This window comes from Folsomia candida, unplaced genomic scaffold (assembly GCF_002217175.1).
Source record: "Folsomia candida strain VU population unplaced genomic scaffold, ASM221717v1 Fcan01_Sc018, whole genome shotgun sequence".
NCBI classification, from domain to species: Eukaryota; Metazoa; Arthropoda; class Collembola; order Entomobryomorpha; family Isotomidae; genus Folsomia; species Folsomia candida.
In genome coordinates, this window is record NW_019091210.1 from 866682 (window position 1) to 887161 (window position 20480).

The 20480-nt window shown below is 38.2% G+C and overlaps 3 protein-coding genes across 4 annotated transcripts; all 3 read right to left on the reverse strand.

Moving 5' to 3' along the window:
- Positions 1–2421: 2421 nt before the first annotated feature.
- Positions 2422–5484, reverse strand: LOC118438012. Its single transcript, XM_035857677.1, has 4 exons — positions 4021–5484; positions 3868–3891; positions 2912–2958; positions 2422–2831 (listed from the first exon to the last, which is right to left on the reverse strand). The coding sequence occupies exons 1-4, from the start codon at positions 4226–4228 to the stop codon at positions 2535–2537; spliced, it is 576 nt and encodes a 191-aa protein (XP_035713570.1). The 5' UTR covers positions 4229–5484; the 3' UTR covers positions 2422–2534.
- On the reverse strand, positions 4579–10762 carry LOC118438114. Its single transcript, XM_035857894.1, has 5 exons — positions 10258–10762; positions 8044–10189; positions 7827–7996; positions 4776–5151; positions 4579–4651 (listed from the first exon to the last, which is right to left on the reverse strand). Exons 2-5 carry the CDS (start codon positions 10179–10181, stop codon positions 4579–4581), a joined length of 2757 nt encoding a protein of 918 aa, XP_035713787.1. The 5' UTR covers positions 10182–10189; positions 10258–10762.
- Positions 10763–13956: 3194 nt separating this feature from the next.
- On the reverse strand, positions 13957–19955 carry LOC110857235. Of its 2 annotated transcripts, none has more exons than XM_022105850.2 (8): positions 19774–19955; positions 19621–19690; positions 19226–19532; positions 18608–18837; positions 17729–17860; positions 15496–17241; positions 14347–15087; positions 13957–14254 (listed from the first exon to the last, which is right to left on the reverse strand). In XM_022105850.2, the coding sequence occupies exons 3-7, from the start codon at positions 19508–19510 to the stop codon at positions 14979–14981; spliced, it is 2502 nt and encodes an 833-aa protein (XP_021961542.1). In that variant the 5' UTR covers positions 19511–19532; positions 19621–19690; positions 19774–19955; the 3' UTR covers positions 13957–14254; positions 14347–14978. The 2 variants fall into 2 exon arrangements, with proteins under 2 accessions (XP_021961542.1, XP_021961541.1); XM_022105849.2 differs by having other exon boundaries at positions 19778–19954.
- Between the last annotated feature and the right edge of the window lie 525 nt (positions 19956–20480).

Sequence of the window (20480 nt, forward strand, 5' to 3'; positions counted from 1 at the left end):
ATAACCACCATCCCTCAGATAACCACTAACCCTCAGATAACCACCACCCCCAGATAACCACCATCCCTCAGATAACCACCATATAACCACCACCCCCATAAGCCCATACAAAGAGTAGCACACCTTCTGGTGTTTAATTTTTTGAATTTAATTTATTTTGAATTTTCACGCCATTCGAAACTTAACTTTCTCCACTTTCACTTCCGTTTCGGAAAATCACTTTCACTTCCGTTGCCGACAGACATTTCCAGCTTATAATATAGATTATAAATGTTTTTATTAACGGCAAAGTAGCTGCCGTAAACATTCTTACTCGATGTGTGCATATATTTGTAGTTGGTCTACTTCTCATATCAATAGCAATCTCGACTTTTTTCAAAATTTTCAATATTTGTGAAGATTAATTGAGCCAGTGCTTTGTTAAGTAGATAAGTTGAACATGTTTGGAATATACATAAGTATTATTCTTATCCGCTGATAGCTTCCATGCTAACTTAACATGTGTGCAAAAATGTTGGCAATATTTGCTTAAGTTACTTGTGTATTTGCACATTGTACATTCATGCATAATTAATAAGTAAGTAGATATATGCATGCATATCTCCAACTGCTTTAAATAAAGTGCAAATACAAGTGTTGCTTATCACTATCGGAAATAAATTGAATTTTGGATTTACTAGAAAAATTGGAATTCATCTCACTAATGATACATACTTTGTCTTTTCGTAAGAACAAAACAATAAAAATTGTTTGGATTTAATGAAAAAAACCTAAATGGCGGGGAGTAAATATATGTATTACGTCATCAAACAGGTTATTTTGGGTCGCCCATCTTACTCGAGGTAGGTGCGCGCAGTCTAAAAACCGACTTTTTTGATGACGCAATATATGGACGCTCCGGCATGTATTTATTAAGTAGAATTGTTGTCTCTTCAAAAACCAACATGAGATACATACATATAAATTATGTACTTATACGAATTTAAATTCTCTTTTATTTAATTGTTTTTCTTCCAAACTATTCAGCACTCTTTTACGACGTGGATCGTTGTATTCCCGTCATACCAAAATCGAAATCTGGCACATCCATGCAATTGAACCGAGTGGGAACTGTATCAACATTTATTCCCACGAAAACTGTGTCGGACCATTCATCCGGATCGAATCAAGTTATTGGTTCAAATCTCTCCCCAACACGGCAGCACATCGTTGGGACGAGGACATTTTGATCGACCATGAAAACATAATTTTTGGTTCAATTGGGCCGTGTTTGGACAAATGTGACCCTCGGAATTGGGCTGGAATGAGGAGCGATATTCCAACCAACGTTACCCGTTATGACTTTAAAGACTATACTGGTAAGAAAAGCACATTCTTGGAAAAATGGTATTTAGTCAACCGGCAACGGTAACAACGGTATCAGAATGACGTACACCGTTGTCGTAATAAAAAATTACCACTCACAAACAAATTATTACCAATCTGAGAGAAAGTTGGGGGCCGTCCATAAATTTTGTAAGGCAAAAATTGCGATTTTCTAGACTCCCCTTGAACCTTTAACATTTGTGCATAACTAAGGCACGCTATCTTTCCAGCCTTAGCCCCCCTTACGATACGTAATTCATGGACGGCCCCTTTATATTCGCAAATGTATACCAGCCAATTGGTGAGAAAATTGTGCTTATTAACATGTCGAAATTTCCGGAGCTCGTCATACATTCTCAATATCTGGGATGCAGTGTATCAAAATGCCACCTACTACAATGATGGCATCATTGAATTCCATTAAAATGTCAGGAACTGCAACAACCACATGTATTGAATTACATGACGGTCCTTCGTGTGAAGAGGAATCGATCAAATTAAGGCCAGGATACCCTTACCTCCATACTCTATGGATGTTCGGCTTCAATTATGGGCGGAGTGCATCGTACGCAAGATCGGTCTCTCTTTGCAGGGCTACTTGCTCGATCAGTTCCGCAACGACGAATGAAACGACCATCACGACGACAACGGCGGTAGCTGCCAAGCCCACGACAAAGACATTGGGAGAACCGGTGACCAATAAGTTTAAATTGCAAGTAAACAATTTGCAAGAAGAAGAACAACCATCACATTCACTCGTGTGGGCAATTATGTTAATTATATTGGCAATTTTATCCATTTTGGGTCTCGCCGGCTTTGGTGGCGTTTATTTTTTTCAGCGGTACCGAACTGCACACCTTCTGTCTTACGAAGAACGTTGCAACTTCATTTACAGATCAGAATCTGAAAACCTATGGTCAAGTTCTTAATGTGGACAGAAAAATTGAAATTGAAATGTCCTGGCTATAAGTAAATAAATGAAGCTACAAATTGAATATTTCTGTAATTTTGTATTTGCATTGGTCTGCCAAGACAAATAAATTTTCTGCCAATTAATCATCATTTATTTTCAAATTGAATGTATTTAGATATGAATGTGTGACATAATTTCTAAAATATTATCACTTAAGTATTTAGCCTGATCGAAGATTTTCACTGTTTCAAATCTTCTACTTTGTTGGCACATAAGGCACAAACCCGATTTTATTCATGGCATCGGCAATATGCTGGTTAGCCATGAAATTCTGCCAGACAAATTTAGTCCTATAGTTCTCCGCCATCAGGACCGTAATCCCGACATCAATTCCAATTACGTCTGGGTTGGTCCAGTTCGTTAATGGGTTGAAAGCGTCCACGAAGCCGTACCTTGTCCAAGCTTGCGCGGTGTGGTTTTCTCGGATGTTTTTCAGGACGGCAATGGTTTCTGCAGGAAGAAAAGGAACCGATCCAGCAGCCGCGCAAGGGACCTTTTCAATTAATAAATTATTATCCAATTATTAATGGGCAAACATTCCTAATTTGTACCGTCTTTATGTAATTCACTTACAATTGATCCATCGATCTGCCCCATAAGTGGAGGACCTCCCCAAGCGTCTGTAATTAATCATGATATTCATAATGGTTTATCAGCAGAGGTGGGCAAGATCAAAGTTTTCGGAGATCAAGATAAAGATCAAGATCAAATTTTGTGTCCCATAAGATAAAGATCAAGATAAAGATAAATCTGCCGAATACTGAAGATAAAAGATCAAGATCAAGATCAAATCTCAGATCAACATCAAATCCCAGATCAAGATCACAAGATCAAATAAATTCCAGTTATGCTGCAAATACATAAACCGATAAATTCAACTATGTATAATGTACGTAGTGTGCACTGTGCACGCTACAAATGCTAGATAGGTAACCAAAATTGGGTGTGTAACCAATTTTAGTTATTCAAAGCTGACAGCATCAACGTTCTTATAATTTCGTATAGTTATATAATACTTAACAAAACGTTTACTATGATGTTATAAGCTGCCCTTATACTTCACTTCTTGGTAAATTAAGTAATAGTAGAAGCATCAGGTCGTCACAATTGTTGACGGGTTAAAAATACTTGAATTTAGGAAATAGATCGCCACTTGAAGAACTGGTACCATTAATCGGTAAAAAATTAAATCTCGTCGAGTGTTTCTCGTTTCCTTGAGTAATAGACCAAGACGCTATTTTTCAAAAATTATCAATGTTTCAAAATGATACTTTTCATATTTGGGATTTGATCTTGAACGAAGATCAAGATCAAGATAGAAGGTCTTACCGAGCTAGATCAAGATCAAGATCAAAAGCTCTAGCCGAAGATCAAAGATCAAGATATTATCTTGATCTTTGATCTTGATCTGCTACCTGAGATAATGATCTTGCCCACCTCTGTTTATCAGTCAGTATAGATATGTAAGTGCATGCAGGATAACCAACGATAAAATATTCATGTCAAAGCCGTATAGTTTACTTATTTACCGTATCCGTATGGAGTGTCAGAAGCTGAAAATAAGATATGAGCATATTAAATTATCTGACACAGTTGTTATAAATGTTTCAAACTAAGAATGGAGGTATGTAATATATGTACATATAGATACATATATTACATAGTTTTGATATGCATCTTACCCGTAACTCCCCAAAAATTTTCAGTGTAGTCATTATACACTTGAGACATTTCGTGAACGAAAAAATCTTTAGTTGCTCTCGTAGCAGTGACGGAATTTTGGAAATAATCAATGGTAAAATTATCACTCAAGTTTTCAAAGTCGATGAAAGCATGAGCAAATTGGTGTACAAAAATAGGGGCTGGGAAATGAATATAGTTATGTTCCATGTAGGTGAAGTTGCGCTTTGAAAAGAAGAAATTTAAGACATTTAAGACATTTTTACCTGACGATTTAAGATATTCTCAGGGCCCATTAAATTTTACCCTTTGAATAAAGCCACTTAATATGGACCTAATGACTATTTGTTAAAAGAACCAAAGTTATCATAAATCGCCTAGATTACTATCTAATTGTAAATAATAACACACTTTCTCTACAGATTATATCCAAGTGATCGGTTAATTGTTTTAGAAAACAAAGGTCTGATTACGGAATAATTTGTAGAAGTGGCTCTCCATGTCATGCAGTTAGCTCGTTAATTAGAGGGTACTTCCCATTTCTATTTGTGGGCGATTTTTTAAATGCATACCTCGAAAACACATTCCAAGCATTGATCGGAATCGGGTGAGTAGGCGACCCAATAGCCAGTACTAGCAAAAACATCAATTCACAGTACTTAAAAATTTCGAAAATCCAGAAACAGTACAAAAGTAACTACAACCATCATTTGCATAGTACATATGCCACGCCTTATAATAATAATTTAATCCATACCGATTCCATGAGTCATTTAAAACCCCGCTTTCTGGTTTCCATCCCATGTTAATAAATTCTGTCCCGTTCATCATCCAAACGAAATCAACCGCTTCATAAATTTCTTTCGAAAGCGATACAATTTCTGGTATGTCCTTAAAGTACTGACCAACAGTGACTACACCTCCCATCAAGAGGGCCGTGTCGATCGAGCTCAGCTCAACGTCCGTGTTCCACCGTTCCTCAGTGTACATGTCGATAAAGTGATAGTACCAGCCGTTGACGTTGGTCATGTTGTTTTTTATGAAGCGTAACGTATTTAGGACTCTCTGTTCGATTAAGTATCTATTAGAATATCCTCGATTATGCGCCATAGCCAACGTTGCTAGTCCAAAGCCTGATTGAGAATTATTTAACATTACATATTTTTAGTTACAAATACTGGGGGTATTCATTTGAGCTTGCATCATTATCTGCGTTAATGGCCGCCATAAATTATGCAACACGTAAAAAACGTGCTTTTTTAATCGCGATTCACGATCCTCTCCCATCTTTTAGATGTGTAATATAGGCACGATATTATTGGAGCCTTAGACGCCCCCTTCTCGCGTTACGAAATTTATGAACGGCCCCTTTGCTAAATCAGTTCAAAAGTTCGCAAAAAAGATTTCCTTCATAATTCATTTGCGAACTTGGGAATCTAAGTATTTAGTTGGAAATTTTTTTCAAAATTATATTGCATGGAACTTGGATTTTGAACAACCCCACACCCACACCCTGCGCTCCCAAAATTAGCACGCATCGCATATGCGCGACCTCATGGGAGCCTTAGATCCCCTCTCTCGTTTCGCGTAACGTAGTTGATTAGCTGTCCCTAATTGGCTAGCCTTAGATATTTAATTAAACACATCTTGCAGGATTTTTCATATAGCTAGGTATAATGGAATCTAAGTACAAATTTATAATGGTATAAGTCAGAGCTCAACGCCGCCGGGTGACAAACGGTTTTAACGCGTCGTCGCCGCCGAACTAAATTGCATTCGGGACGCCGGCGAAAATGATTCCTCCGCCGATTTATAACTAAATGTGATGAATTTTTTTTAATAGGACGTATTTTATGAATTATTCTTTTTAATTTCAGAATTTAAAATTTAAAATATTAATTTAATTGAAATTTTTAAACTAATAAGAAATATGACATTTTCCCGATTATCTATAGCATGTTTCAGATCCTGTTGATTTGGGGCTGTTCATAAATTATGTAAAGTAAAAGTCGCCTTTTCTCTGAGCTATCCTCCCCTCTGTCACCTAGTGCAACGCAAGGCAACGTCCCTCCCTCTCCCCCTGTGTAACGTAACGAAAATCTCATTTTTTCGAGATAAATACTCAAAATGAAAGTACGAATAGTGGATACTGCCGTCATTTCTTTACTGATTAGTGTAGGATTTGATTGACGTTTTGATTTAATTTCGGGATTCACATTAATGAAAAGTTTGGACAACACGGACGGGTTTTAACCTTCTTGAATTTTACAGATAAAACCTCGCGGTTTATTTTTTACGTAATTACGGTTTAGCCAACTTTAGTCTGCGTGGCGTAACGCAGGACTTTGCCCCCCATCCAACCCCCTTGTCACATTTTTAACGCAAGTCTCAGGCCGCTTCCTCCCTCTCTCCTTGCATAATTTATGACCGGTCCCTTTAATGTAGAGCGCCGCTGAAGATGAAGACACCACCACCACGCCGCTTGGTCCACGCCGCCGCATCGATAAACCGTCGGCGTTGATTTGTGGTACAGCTAAGCAGGAATTTTGATTTTTTCAGTGAAATTATTCTTGCGAGGAGAAAAAATGTGGATCCCGTCATACATGCATAATTGTAATTTCGTCTAAATCCTCCAGTTAGAAGATAGATAACTTAACAATCGGATCAATATTTTCTTTGAAACCAAGTTTTTTCATCCGTAAAAATTTTGAAATCCTGCAAGTAATTTTAATTCGTACAAGGTTCTTAGAAATTATAAATAGAAATGCGTTCAATTTGTACACATTTTTGAAATTGTGCAATTTTTTTAATGTGCAAAATTGTTCGAAATGATAGACGTTTCTAAGATGCCGTATTTTTTTAAATCATAAAGATATTTTGAAATTATGCTAACTTTTTGCAATAATAAATTGTTTTTAATTATGCAATTTTTAATTTGCAAAAAAATGAAGTTGCGCAAATCTTTGAACTTTCAACAAAATTTGAAAATGCGCTGTTCATAAACTTCAAAACTTCGTAACGCTGCCTAACAATGGGAAGATAGGGATTTTTCCCTATCCTGCTCTTACTGGCCAGCGTTACGAAGTTTACGAACAGCGCCAAATCTCGAAGTGAAGTAATACGTAGTATTTATTATAACTTCAGGACTTTGATGTATACTGTAAAAACCAAGCTATCACCTACCCGGAGTATAGTGTCTTTACGAATATTTAATTGTGCCTTGCTCGTTGGAATTAAAGAAAGTGACTGAGTGAATATACGATTATTTTATCTACTTAAACTGGATTTTATTTCTAACAAATTACTAATTGTCAACACAATTCAGAGCTCTGCACTAACACGAGTTGATTGGTGACTTACTATTGACAAATTAATCGTGGACATCAATTACAAAGAATTAACAATTCTTACTCTTGATTTCCTACCACGACGACTAAAATCCAAAATGTCTGACTTTGACAACGACTAAAACTCGACTGTGTAGAGTTCATCTACCTACTTACTTACTACGACTTATAACAAAGAACGACGCGCACTCAAAATCCCACTCTGACGTCACCATGGCAACCACCACCACGTCACGGGGCAATCTTACACGCATATTCAACAATTTACAAAAATACATAAAACAATTTCATAAATACATCATTTTACATTTAACATACTCCCACCTTCTTTTGTGAGAGCAAAAGAACTATTCTAAAAACAACTATGCAATTATAAAATTCAAATTAAGTTACACAAATAAATTACAAATTCCACTTCGGATACCGCACTGGTTTCTTGGAGATCCTATCTTGATCCTTACCACCAACTTCCGGCTCCTTCTGGACTTGCTTCTTGTCTTGACATCTTGAAATCCTAGGGGTCGGTCGCTCCCACCATTCGGCATTCTTCTCCACCACTTTCTGCACCTTCATCTTCGGCTTAATAGAGGCTGGACGACTGAATCCGATGGGGTTACAAGCTTCCATCTTCCTACACGACGACTTATTCGTGTACTTGTCACTAATTTGACCAAGTACCTTTGTTGTCGAGAGTAATCTTGACTTCTTTGGAGTGAAGCTGTTGCGTTTCCCAATCCGCACCCCCTCATGGCAGGCTGGCCGATTCTTGGAACCCCCACAACACTTCGCTCCCACCGTCTCAACTCGTCGACCTTTACACGTTTATCTTGAGTGGTCTTCTCGACTCGTTGTTGCTCTTCTTGAGTTTTCTTCTCTACAGAGCTTTTGCTTCCAATTGAACTAATTACGACACCAGCGTAATTCAACTTGCTATTGTTGACACCTGGAACCACTCCGCTGATAGACCATCCAAACACGGATTCCACGGCGATCAATCCACATCCAAGTTTGACCATTCTTCCGGTCATCAAACTTCCCCACAGATCACTTCCTATCAATATGTCGACTTCGGACGCTGAAGTGTCTGTCGTGTGGATCTTCTTCCGAGCCAACTCTTTACACCAAGGGCCAGGTGGGATCGCTGGGCATGCTCCACAAATAAAGTCCTCGTTGACCAACTGGAGACTCATCCTCTTACAATCCTTCCTATCGATACCGCTGGCGTTGACCCGATAACAATTCTTTTCTTCGGTGCTGGTCACATGTCCACCGAACAAACTATTTTGCAGAGTCAACTTTTCCACTACTTGACATTTCAATTCCTGGGCTGTCTTCGTCCTGATGTATGACCTCTGACTTCCCTCGTCGAAAAGTAGCCGGACTTCTTTCTTGGCTCCATTTGTTCCGCCCACTTTGACACGAAGCGTCTTCATCAGGACAACTTTACTTTTGCATCCCTGACTGAAGTTTGTGTTGGTTTCTTCCACCGAACTACTTGATTCATCTTCATTAATTGACGTCACTTCCTCATCTCGGACCTGACCAGGACACATCACAGAGTAGTGTTTCCGTCCACAAGTTTGGCAACTGACCTCCTTGGTACAGTCATTTGCATAATGTCCTCTTCCCAGGCAGATGAAGCATCCCCGATTCTCCTTCACCAGGATCTTCTTCTCCTCGAGAGGTAATGTCTGAGCCTTATAGCACTTCTGACTTTTGTGATTCGACTTTCCACAAAAGACACATCGCTGCTCAGCTTGATGACTTGAATAGAGACCGGCAGCAGTGGGGAAATCTTCACATTCACTCTCTGCATACACGTTTACTTTCTCTCTATTCTTGACTGGACTTTGCCTGAAGGTTGACAACACAAATTTTCTTTCTTTGGCATTCTGTGCCTCCAGCCGCAAAAACTCCATCAAATTTTCTAAATTGGTAGCAGAAGTTGAATCCGATTTCTTCTCGCGTACCCTTAAGTTACTATTCTGCCAACGGAGTAACACTTGCTGTGGCAGACTGGATTCCACTAATGGATAAATGAGTTCACTTGGATCACTAACTTTCCCCAACGACTCGAGACTTTTCAAATGACCTTCTAACTGGTCATGCAACTCTTCCACGTCGGCATCTTCTCTTGAATCCGCGGCGCTATTGATAGCCAGGCCCAACAATTGTCTAATATAAATTTGGCGTAAAATCTTCTCATCACCAAACCGGGACTTCAGCTTCTCAACCACCAATGGATAATTCTGATCCGAGCGCGGATAAATCTTGATCACTTTCTCTGCTTCTGATCCGGGGACGATGGCTTGCACCAAATACTGAAACTTCACGTTGACTGGTAACTCTCCATCTTCGTGAATCTGACGGTATTGCGCCCACCACCCCAACCAATTCTTCCAACTCCCATCGAATTTCTGTAGCTCGATCTTGGGCAGTTTGAAGCTTCTATCCTTTTTGATACGCTCCCCATTCACGGTGACATAGCTGCTACTTGCACTCGGACTTGGTGGACGGATTTCTGCATTAAGAATCTTCTCAATATCCATAATAGAAACTCTGATTCTATCTGAATATTCTTCATTCACTGCACTCTCCTCCCCATAAGACTCCGCCGTGCAATTGTCATCCAACATCTGGGTAAGCACCTTTTCATCATGTTCTCTGATCGACGTCTGCAGGGATTCCAACTTCCTTAACTTGATGGTAAGTTCTCTCGAGTCCTTTGAACCTTTCGCCAACTCAGCAACTACACCATCCACCGTCTTGGTAATGGAAGCTCGAACTGGAGCCCTCGCCTTCTTCAGTCGATCCATGATGTTATCTCAAATCCAACAAACAAAACAATTAGAACAGTACACGCTTATTAACTCAATCAGCAACAATGCCGACCTCTATGGCTCCCGAACGCTCAGGATGGGGCCCTCAACGAGGCAAGACAGTAATTGATTAATAGACGAATAAAGTTGAAGTTCCTCTCGGTCGGACACGCCGATGTCAATCTGGTCGGTCACTCCTTCCTCACGGACTACTTCACAGCAACAATAAAAACTAGAAAGGTATCACCTGAACAGCCCCCGAATACTCAGGGTCGGGTCCTCAATGAGCCAAGGCTTGATGTGAATCCTCTCCTTTGAATCTGCTCCTCGTCCAGACAGCAACAATCGCCCAGGATTTCCACGGAACAGTCTTTGCACGTACACTAATTCACTCAAAAGGTCACAACTCACTGACCACTATAACTAGTCCACTTTCAACTAAAACTGACCCAACGAGCAATCACGTCGAGGTCACCACTAATGTAAAAACCAAGCTATCACCTACCCGGAGTATAGTGTCTTTACGAATATTTAATTGTGCCTTGCTCGTTGGAATTAAAGAAAGTGACTGAGTGAATATACGATTATTTTATCTACTTAAACTGGATTTTATTTCTAACAAATTACTAATTGTCAACACAATTCAGAGCTCTGCACTAACACGAGTTGATTGGTGACTTACTATTGACAAATTAATCGTGGACATCAATTACAAAGAATTAACAATTCTTACTCTTGATTTCCTACCACGACGACTAAAATCCAAAATGTCTGACTTTGACAACGACTAAAACTCGACTGTGTAGAGTTCATCTACCTACTTACTTACTACGACTTATAACAAAGAACGACGCGCACTCAAAATCCCACTCTGACGTCACCATGGCAACCACCACCACGTCACGGGGCAATCTTACACGCATATTCAACAATTTACAAAAATACATAAAACAATTTCATAAATACATCATTTTACATTTAACAGTATACACTATAACTGATATAAATACATCTATGTAAATATGAAATAAAAATTCGAGATCAAAAGCGGCATAAAATTTAAATGTTGGTATTTAAATAAATAATTTGTATACTAAAATTTGTATACTAAATACAATTGGTATATGGATTTGAACGTAAAAAGTACATACATATTTACATGTATATATTAAATCAAAATGCGTTTACTTTTGGTTTGGGTTAAAAGTTTACAGACCAGACAAGATAAAATAACTCGCTTAACAATACTAACATACATGCAAAAAGATAACAACCAGGGCCCCATTTCACCACACCCTACTCTGCACTCCAGATTCCGCACTCCGCACTTTGCAAAATTTGTAGAGTGCAGACTTGATATAGCCCGAGTCAGGCCAAGTTGTGGTTATCACTCAATCCGACTTTTTTGCATGAAATTTAATATGTATTTAAAAAATTTAAAAACTTCAATTGATTTTTCCAATTTAAATTCACATTCTTCCATTAATTGGCTATTTAACAAATTTCAGCTCGATGCTAGGATTTCAAAAAAATCTCTTTGCGTCACCCAATAAGGTCCTCCAAGATGAAATTTTTTCCTATTTTCAACCGTATTGTTCCATTAGGAGCCATTAGCAACTTGTCTATCAAATTTCAGCTTGATTTGAATAATTTGAAAAATTGATATGGGTCACCCCATAGATAGGGTCTGTCCAGATGAAAATGTGTCTAATTTCAATTCATACTCTTCCGTTAGTAGCCATTAACAATCCCCACACTAAATTTCAGCTCGATTGGATGAGTTTTTAAAATCGGTATGGGTCACCCCCTAGGTTCCCTCCAGATGAAAATTTTTGAAATTCTACTTTATATTTTTTCATTAAAAACCATTATCGACCTCTACCAAATTTCAGCTTTCTACGACAATGTTAATATTTTGGTGCATAATACCCAACCCCGGTCAACCACTTATTTCACCCATCTTCGAACTTAACTCATCATTTGACCCATACTACATTTGTGCAAAATTTCAAGTCGATCGGATTAGTTCTACAGCAGTTATCGCAAGACAAAGAGACGAACATGGCGGGTACATAAGCCCTGACTCGGGCTAAAAAGCCAATTGCAGAGTGTCCGAGCACTTTGCAAAAAAATATGTAGAGTGCAGAGTTTCGAGCGATGACCTTTCGCGGAGTAAAATTTGGTGAAACCGGGAAGGTCAAATTTCACTCCGCACTCCCCAAAATTTGACTCCACAATCTGCACTCCGCACGTCACGAAATACTGCTTTTGTGAAACGCTCCACTCCACAAATCCACAATTTTTTGTGGAGTATGGAGTGCGGAGCACTGGTGAAATAGGGCCCAGGTAGGAAAATATTTTAAAGTATTTGGGTTACTTTAAAATTAACCAAATTAATTAACAAATAATTTTACAATTTTTCATAATCTACTTCATCCCATGTTAACGTATTGCTTATTATCTCTTCGATCACATAGCCAATGTGAGTCTCTATGTCTGCAAAAAATGGGCAAATTTACATACTTCATTACTAAAAAAAATTGCAAATTTAAATTCCAAACTCACTTTCTAAAATCTTTCGGTCTCCCGTAAACCCTGTTGCAATCCTGGTACTCACAATGATACAATTTAACGCCCAGCTCGTCCAATTTGTCCCGGTCCCAGACAACTTTGCACACTGTGACTTCATGGATCGCCCTTATCTTTTCGGTGGATAACCTCTTGTCGCAATGGGAGCAGGGAAATCCGCCCTTTTGGTGGATTAGTGTGACATGATTTTTTAAACCTCTCTGATCATAGAACCACTTGAGGCAGAGGTCACACTTGACTTTGACATGGATTTTGGTATGGACTTCTCTCACGTGCCGGGCAAGGACATGCCTACTCGTGTAGGTATTTTCGCAGTGGGGACACACCTCCGGGGATGAGGAGGAAGAGGAGGTCTCGTCCGAGGATGACGGACCAGCTTGCTCCGATCTAAAGGTAAATAAGAGATTAAATTTGTATACAAAATTAACGAAGTTACGCAAGTGGACCATTTAAAAAATTAAGAGACAATTCATGCAGTCCTTCGTAATTTGTAAAATCCATAAATTTTGTAAAATAATCTTACAACATAAAAAGACGCCCTGGATAAGACTATAAGTACATAAGTTTAGTAACTAGTTTAGTTTATAAGCTGATTTTTTAAGGAATATGATGTAAAACTTTTAAAGGTTACGGATTTTGCAAAATTACAAACGGCTACGTGAATTGCGTCTCGCTCACAATAAAAAGTGTGATGAAGAGGATGGAATTATAAAACTGTTATCGTGTCGGCGGTAAGCTTGGGTTGATGTCGCATCAGACGGACATTGTCTGGGGGGAGAAGTAACGCTTATTTGTGCAGATGTAGCATTTTCCTCGTAAATTGTCTCCACTCTGTAGGCAAAGTCTATGTCGAAATCGTCCTCGTCGCTGACGCCGTGGTCAATTCCTAGAAATACAAGTCACAAAGTTTGGTCAGCATTAAAAAATCATAATTAAATGTACATGATTATTTTATTAAACTAACCTTGCCCAGATTGCAAATTTAAACAATCATGCCCCCGAATAATTGGGCTATGTTGCTGGTCAAATTTTCGCGAATTATGACCTGTAGTCCATTAAAAATTTGTAATTAATAAACAGTTCCAAAACTAACTTTTAATTAGTATTAAATTAATCATTACCATTACAACTTTCCGCAAATTGTTGAAAAATTTCTTCCAACTTTTTCCTAATATTTTTAATATCCTCACTTAAATTCCACACCGTCTTTATTGACTCGGCACACCGTAAACATATCAAACTTCCTTCGTCGTCAGGATGACGGCTAATTGTCGACAAGGGAAACAATTTCCCCATGAGAGTTATAAAGAGGTTGAACTTTCTTTGAAGGCTCTGAAGGTCTAAATAGTGTCCCGTATCGTATCTCACTACACCACAAATGGAACAGGAAAGTTTTAATTGCTCCTTAATTTTTGGAAGGTCAGGTTTATCGACTTTTGACGTCATCCTCGGTTTCTTCAGTTTGCTCATTTTTTGTTTACCTAATTTTAAGTTGAAAACATTAAATTAGATTTTTTATGCTAGATAAATACCAAACATTGAGAAATTAATGATGTTTAGAATGTAAAATTACCAATTATAGGGAAGTTTATGGTTTGTTTACAATTTTTCAACTTGTAAATTATTTCAGTTTGAGTCTTTCAGCAGATCGTATAACATTGCCGGTGGTGGTGGTGGATTCACGTCGAGTGGGGAAAGTGATATCGGTAAAAAAATCATAAATATGTGGATTGTTTGCATACATATTTACATGCAAATAATTTCGCACGAAATTTCAGGCATATGTAACGAAATGCAAAGTTAAATAGTTTCAAGAATTCATTATAAAATGGCATTGAGTAATTTAATTAAATGGTCTTATCAAAAATAAATATTTATCGAGGTCAATTTATTATGGAAGGTGTGCATTACGCAGATTTTTTCGTATACAAATAATCTACCGAGGAGAATATTGTAACAAAGGATAAATATTAAGTAAGTATAAATATATTTTTAAATGTGTAGTTTGTGTACATACGTTTGTACTTCATTCGTTATTATAGCAACCTATTGCGCCAATGTTATAGTTTAACTATGGCGCAAGTTGACTAAAATATACCCAGTTTACATAAATCTCTTTGAACTTCATAAATAAGCGTAAATTATCATTAGGTCAAAACTAAGCTCAGTTCTAAATCTAAAACAAGCTGCATAAATCCATATAATTTAATGCTCGACGTTATATTCTCGAAAAGTGTCAAAATCTTTAAAAATCTTGTTCAGTCCAAAGTTTTCATATTCCAAGTGATCCATTTCTTTCCAGTATTTTTGATACCTAAACAAACAAAAGTGCAGAAATTAAACATCAATATCATATAATTTATTAATTGGATGAAAACCTTGTGCAAAAAAATGTGCAACAATTGTATAAGCTGGTGAACCCATTCGTTTTTAACAGTGTGTAAACCGTAGTATTTTATAAATCACTCACAAATAAACTTGAAAAAATAAATTCGTCCACAATTACAAAAGTTAAACATCAACAAGAAACTTGTTAAATATTGTATTGTTATGACGAAAATTTGCAAAAATATCTATGTATTTAAGTGCATCGATATCGATTTCTGAATTTCTTAACAAATCCGTAAAATCTCTCGTGTGTGTAAATTGTTATAAATTTTTAGATACAAAAACAATCGCAACAAATTACATAATCTACAAAAAAATACTAAAATTGACTCACAACGCGTGCCTTTCCTTGTACCCTCTCGCAATATATTTGACCCCTTTCCACGCTCCATCTGCCCCCTTCTCTACGAGAAAATCCATCCCGTCATCCTTCACCTCGATACCCGCCTTCTCCAAGAAACCTTTGACCTCATTCAACTCCTTTTCGACTACAGGTTCCAACTCCCAGTCCAACTTGACGACACGAATCCACTCGAGTTTCTTGCACTTTCGCACCAAGGTCCTCATCAGTCTGACCGACACACCGGAAACCAACGTCGCAGCTTCGTCCAATTTCGCCCTCTTTTCATGACTCCTCCCCTCCTCCTTCGGCGGACAATATCCAAACGCTACCCGTTTAACGTTTGGAAAAATCGTGTCGAAATTATCCCAAATTTCACGACTCCAGATACAATAGTCCGTATAAAGTTCGGTCACGCCGGCCAAGCATCTCAACGGCCGACCCGGAATAACGACCAGTTTCGCCCAGCAGATCGCCACCTTGGTTAATTTGTCCCCCGAGGTAAAATCGCTCCCCAGATTTATCACGCTTTTCTTCCTGGTAACCTCCGTCTCATCGGTGAGGTCGTTGTACCTTTTTACTTTCCCCCCTTTCGTGCGACATTCGAAAACTTCAAGATTTTTCAGTTTCTTGAGAAATCGACCGAGTAGGTCGGCCACATCGTAGACGCCCCAGAGCGTGACCTCCCTCAATTTTTGGAAGGGGAAGGGAGCATCCGGTAACGTGTTGTCGACGAGGATTAACCTCTTTATGAAATTGTGGCGGGGGTCAAGCTTGTTATCCGCGGTTAATAATCGTGACAACATGTCATTCGTAGGCGTTTCGGCAGAGTCGAATCCAATACAAAGTTCGTGGCTTGGTTTGTCCAGCTTGAAAAATTTGACCTCATTTATGATAAGCTTGAAATCGGTGCGGCTTCCCCAGAAGTCCGTCGTCCAAAAGATGTACGGATCGAGGTCGAAATTAGTCCTGTAGTGGCGAACATTGTTGTGCCATTTGCGCCGGTCGGGGCGAATGGTGAGGGAGAGGGTGACCTTGGCGAGGTGGGGGAGGAGGACGGGGTTTTTAGGGAGGAAGATGACAGGCTCGCAGGGTTTGACCGTGGCGACTATGTGGGTCGGAGAGATGGGTGAATGTTGAAGTTGAGATAGGAGTTTCTCCCACGAGGAGACTTTTAGGCTTGTGGGGGATTTAGCTTTCGGTTTTAGGTTAACGAAGAGATCGTTGTCATGGAGATCGTTACCGAAGGGATCGTTTCCATTAACGGGGGACTTTGGATTTCCGAAAAAGTCTTCGTTGCCATAGTCACCATAACCTTCATACGTATAATTATTGTCGTAATTTGGGATCTGATCATTTTCCAACGTGACGATTGACCCTGATGACACCGTATTTATAATGGGATAGAGTAAATCTTGCGATGGGGAGGAGGGCGCTGATTCTTCTTTGACGACTTCCATGTCGATATCATCAGGTCCGGAAATGTCGATTGTTTCAATTAAGTCGAGGTCCTTGAGGTGGCGTGGGTTTGTATTGAATTTTTCCATTTCCGGTTTCTTGTCGGGGCTGGTGCAAATGTAGACGAGGATGTCGAGAGCATCCTGCGTGGAGAGCATGCCAGAGGGGACGACCTTTTCGGCAAAGTCGGTTGCAGACATGAGGGGAAATCGGAGCTCGTATTTTACTTGGTCCAAACTTATCCGGGCGGAGGACGTGGGACCGGGTTTGTTTGCGGCCCAGCTGAAAGAAATTAAAGATATTATTAAGATACGAATTTATGGGGAAAATCATGACTGTAAAACTTAATACGTGATGTGAAATCACACGAAATTAGGTAAATATGTAAAATTCTATGTACAATTTCAAATAAAATTTCATGACATGCAAAATTTCGTGTAAAATTTCATGTAAATTTCAGGTCACTCGCTCAAAAATTCACGATGTTCAACAGTGTCATATTTTATAAAGAATTCATTATAAATAATGAATTTTGCAAATTTGCAAAATCTGATTGTATGAAAAATTGCATGCATGTATACTTGCCATTATCATGTTGCATACAAAAATGAACACTGTGCAAACATGTCTTTTAACCGTAGACATGTATGTAATAATAACTTATTAGTTAGTAAAGACTTGCTTCTTTGTAATAAGCAATGATTTTTTGCAGCATTGCTCGTTTTTTGCTAACACTCAAAACTTCCAAATTGTTTAATTCTTCACTCACTTCTTTACAGCTTCAAACAATTTGACTTCGTCGTAATTAACATCGTCAGATTTAAGCATTTCCCGTAAAGCGAAAGCACTCATGTTTTGGAAGGAGTTCGTCCCAATGAAATATTCCGGATTCGAATTTACTCTGAAATTACATACATATTTTTACCGATTATTTACTTGAAAAATTTCTACCAAAAACTTAAAATCAAGGCGGTGAACAATTATTGTAGTTATGGAGAGAAGTACACCAGGTGCTGACAGGCGACATTATTTTTTTGAAAAATTGAAATTTTTAAGAGTTTGGGAAACTCGGGTTTTTGAGTGGTTGCGATGCGTTGGTAGGTCACTGGAAATGGTAACAAATATGAAATCCTGAGAGGAAATGACTTCTTGACCTCAGCCAGATTTTTCCAAATTTTCAAAAATTAACGAAATCAACCTCGATTAAACATTCATCACAGAACTGATTACCGAAGTTGAAAAAATGGTGTAGGTGGACCGTTGCTAAGTTTGAAGAAGATCGGACTGACCCTCTGAAGGTCAAATCCGGGTCAGGTGTCCACACCACACTGAATGGGGTGTCAATCAATCGGTCTAGATCATACGATCAATTTAATATATTATAGAATTTTGTGGCATAAGAATTGGCTGTGAAATTCCTGAAAAACTGATATTTTGGAGATATTTTAAAAATATTTCCTCTCAGGATTTCATATGTGTTACCATTTCCAGTGACCTACCAACGCATCGCAACCACTCAAAAACCCGAGTTTCCCAAACTCTTAAAAATTTCAATTTTTCAAAAAAATAATGTCGCCTGTCAGCACCTGGTGTACTTCTCTCCATAACTACAATAATTGTTTACCGCCTTGCTTAAAATATTACTTACTTTCCAATAAATTTCTCTGTTAGTGCCTCCAAAGACCACAAATTCCAAACTTTTGCTTGCTGATTAAGCTTGAAAACATTCTTTAACGAGATTCGGCCGTCCATTATTCGTCGACATGTTTCATCCTCCTCCTCCCTCCCTGGACAAAATTGTACCCCAATTCGTAGCATCCTTATAAGGTCTGAGTCTCTAATGTCGCTACGAGTGTCGAATTTTCCGGTGTGGAGGAACTGAAAATAGAAAAGGTTCATTATTATAAGTAATTTAACTTAAAAAGTATGCAATTTATAATAATTCCGGACTAATGTTACAATAACCCCGTATCACGGATTGGCAAAAGTACTCTAGCTTTCTGATTTAATTAATTGTGGATACGAAGAGCAGGTGCGGATTAATTTTGCAATTTTGTAAACCTACTAGCGATTTATGTACCGCAAGTTGCTAAATTTCGCACATTCCACCAGCTTACACTAAGCTATACGTAATAGTAGCATTGCTTAATTTTGAGATAATTAATGAATCGCAGGACTTATTAAATACTGTGGAACATTTTTTACCTCAATTTTTGCCAATTATTTGCAGTTTACATGCAAAAATCTGCAAAACTTTAACACTAACCTCATGATACATGATAAACACGTCAGGATTCGCATCCTCCACCGTGTGTAGATTTGTCTTATCATCGCTCGCAGCTTTCACCAATTTCGCCAACTTGGTCGACCTCGCAATTAAGAAAGATTTGTAAGACTCCACCACCGTGGATTTTCCTGCTTGGCGAACCACAAACGTGAAATCGGGCGATGTCCGGGTCGCAAAAATTGACCATAATTCCTCCCAAGTTAATTTCTTACTCGATCCGGCCGACGGTGAGGTTATATTCCGACCAGAAGGCGAATGATCCATTGTTAAACGATCAATTAGAAAGCTGCAAGGAAATCAAAGGAATTTCCCATTTTAAAAATTTAACAACAATTTAATTATCAGTCATTCAAAACTCTGACCAATTAACTCACCATAAACAAATTAAACGTTATCCATCCCAGTAAGTGTCCACGTTATTAAGGGATCAATTAGATTAGAAAGCTGTAAACAAATTAATTAAATTATACATAATTAAATTAAATCCCATTCTTCAAAATCTTAACAATTTCATTATCAATTATTACACACTTAATTGTCTCCGTATTTTCTTCGCTGCTTAATAATCACAATTTTTTAATTATTGCACCACCTTATGGAGACATTGTTGCGAAGCGTATCACACAATATCAGCTGAGAAAGTGAGAAAGAACAAAAGACTTTCTATTGCTTTTCGCTCCATTGCGCATTGCTCCACAAACGAAAGATGATGCTTGCTTGCTTGCAGATGCTCAAGGTTTCCTAACACCGAGACCGACCGACCGACACAACTAAATAATCCTAAATTTGTATATGATGTATCTCGTGTTGATGAGAACTTTAGTGAATAAAATGAGTGTAAAGCAGTTTACTTGTTGTGTCTCAAGCTGCCTCAATTATTTGGAGCACATTTTATGTATGCCAAATAATTGAGACATTGATTGGTATGCGTGACACAGCAAAGCAAACCAATATTACCAATCAATCGTATTATACACGTGCATGCAAAATTCCTCACAATTTATTTGATGTGAGCATTTAATTCATATTGATATTAAAATAAAGTATGTGTAATTAAGTATTTATTCGGCTTAGCTCGTCACCTGCATGGATGGACACGCTTTATGCATATTCTTGTATGAAACCTAAATTCATGCAAAATTAATGTTTTAAACGAATAAACGTTATTGTCTTCAATGAAATCAAGTCCTTAAATCATAATAATCGTTTATTATTCATTATTATATGCCTAAAT

Coding starts and splice junctions, on each gene's coding strand:
- LOC118438012 (XM_035857677.1), bottom strand. CDS start 4,228: ATGGAACATAACTATATTCATTTCCCAGCCCCTATTTTTGTACACCAA. Junction 2,959..3,867: donor TGACACTCCATACGGATACG/GTAAATAAGTAA, acceptor GATTAATTACAG/ACGCTTGGGGAGGTCCTCCA. Junction 2,832..2,911: donor GGCAGATCGATGGATCAATT/GTAAGTGAATTA, acceptor TTAATTGAAAAG/GTCCCTTGCGCGGCTGCTGG.
- LOC118438114 (XM_035857894.1), bottom strand. CDS start 10,181: ATGGATCGACTGAAGAAGGCGAGGGCTCCAGTTCGAGCTTCCATTACC. Junction 7,997..8,043: donor GATTACTCTCGACAACAAAG/GTACTTGGTCAA, acceptor GTCGTCGTGTAG/GAAGATGGAAGCTTGTAACC. Junction 4,652..4,775: donor TTAAATGACTCATGGAATCG/GTATGGATTAAA, acceptor TGTTTTTGCTAG/TACTGGCTATTGGGTCGCCT.
- LOC110857235 (XM_022105850.2), bottom strand. CDS start 19,510: ATGGATCATTCGCCTTCTGGTCGGAATATAACCTCACCGTCGGCCGGA. Junction 18,838..19,225: donor TGTTTATCATGTATCATGAG/GTTAGTGTTAAA, acceptor TTCTATTTTCAG/TTCCTCCACACCGGAAAATT. Junction 15,088..15,495: donor TACAAGGAAAGGCACGCGTT/GTGAGTCAATTT, acceptor TTGTTTGTTTAG/GTATCAAAAATACTGGAAAG.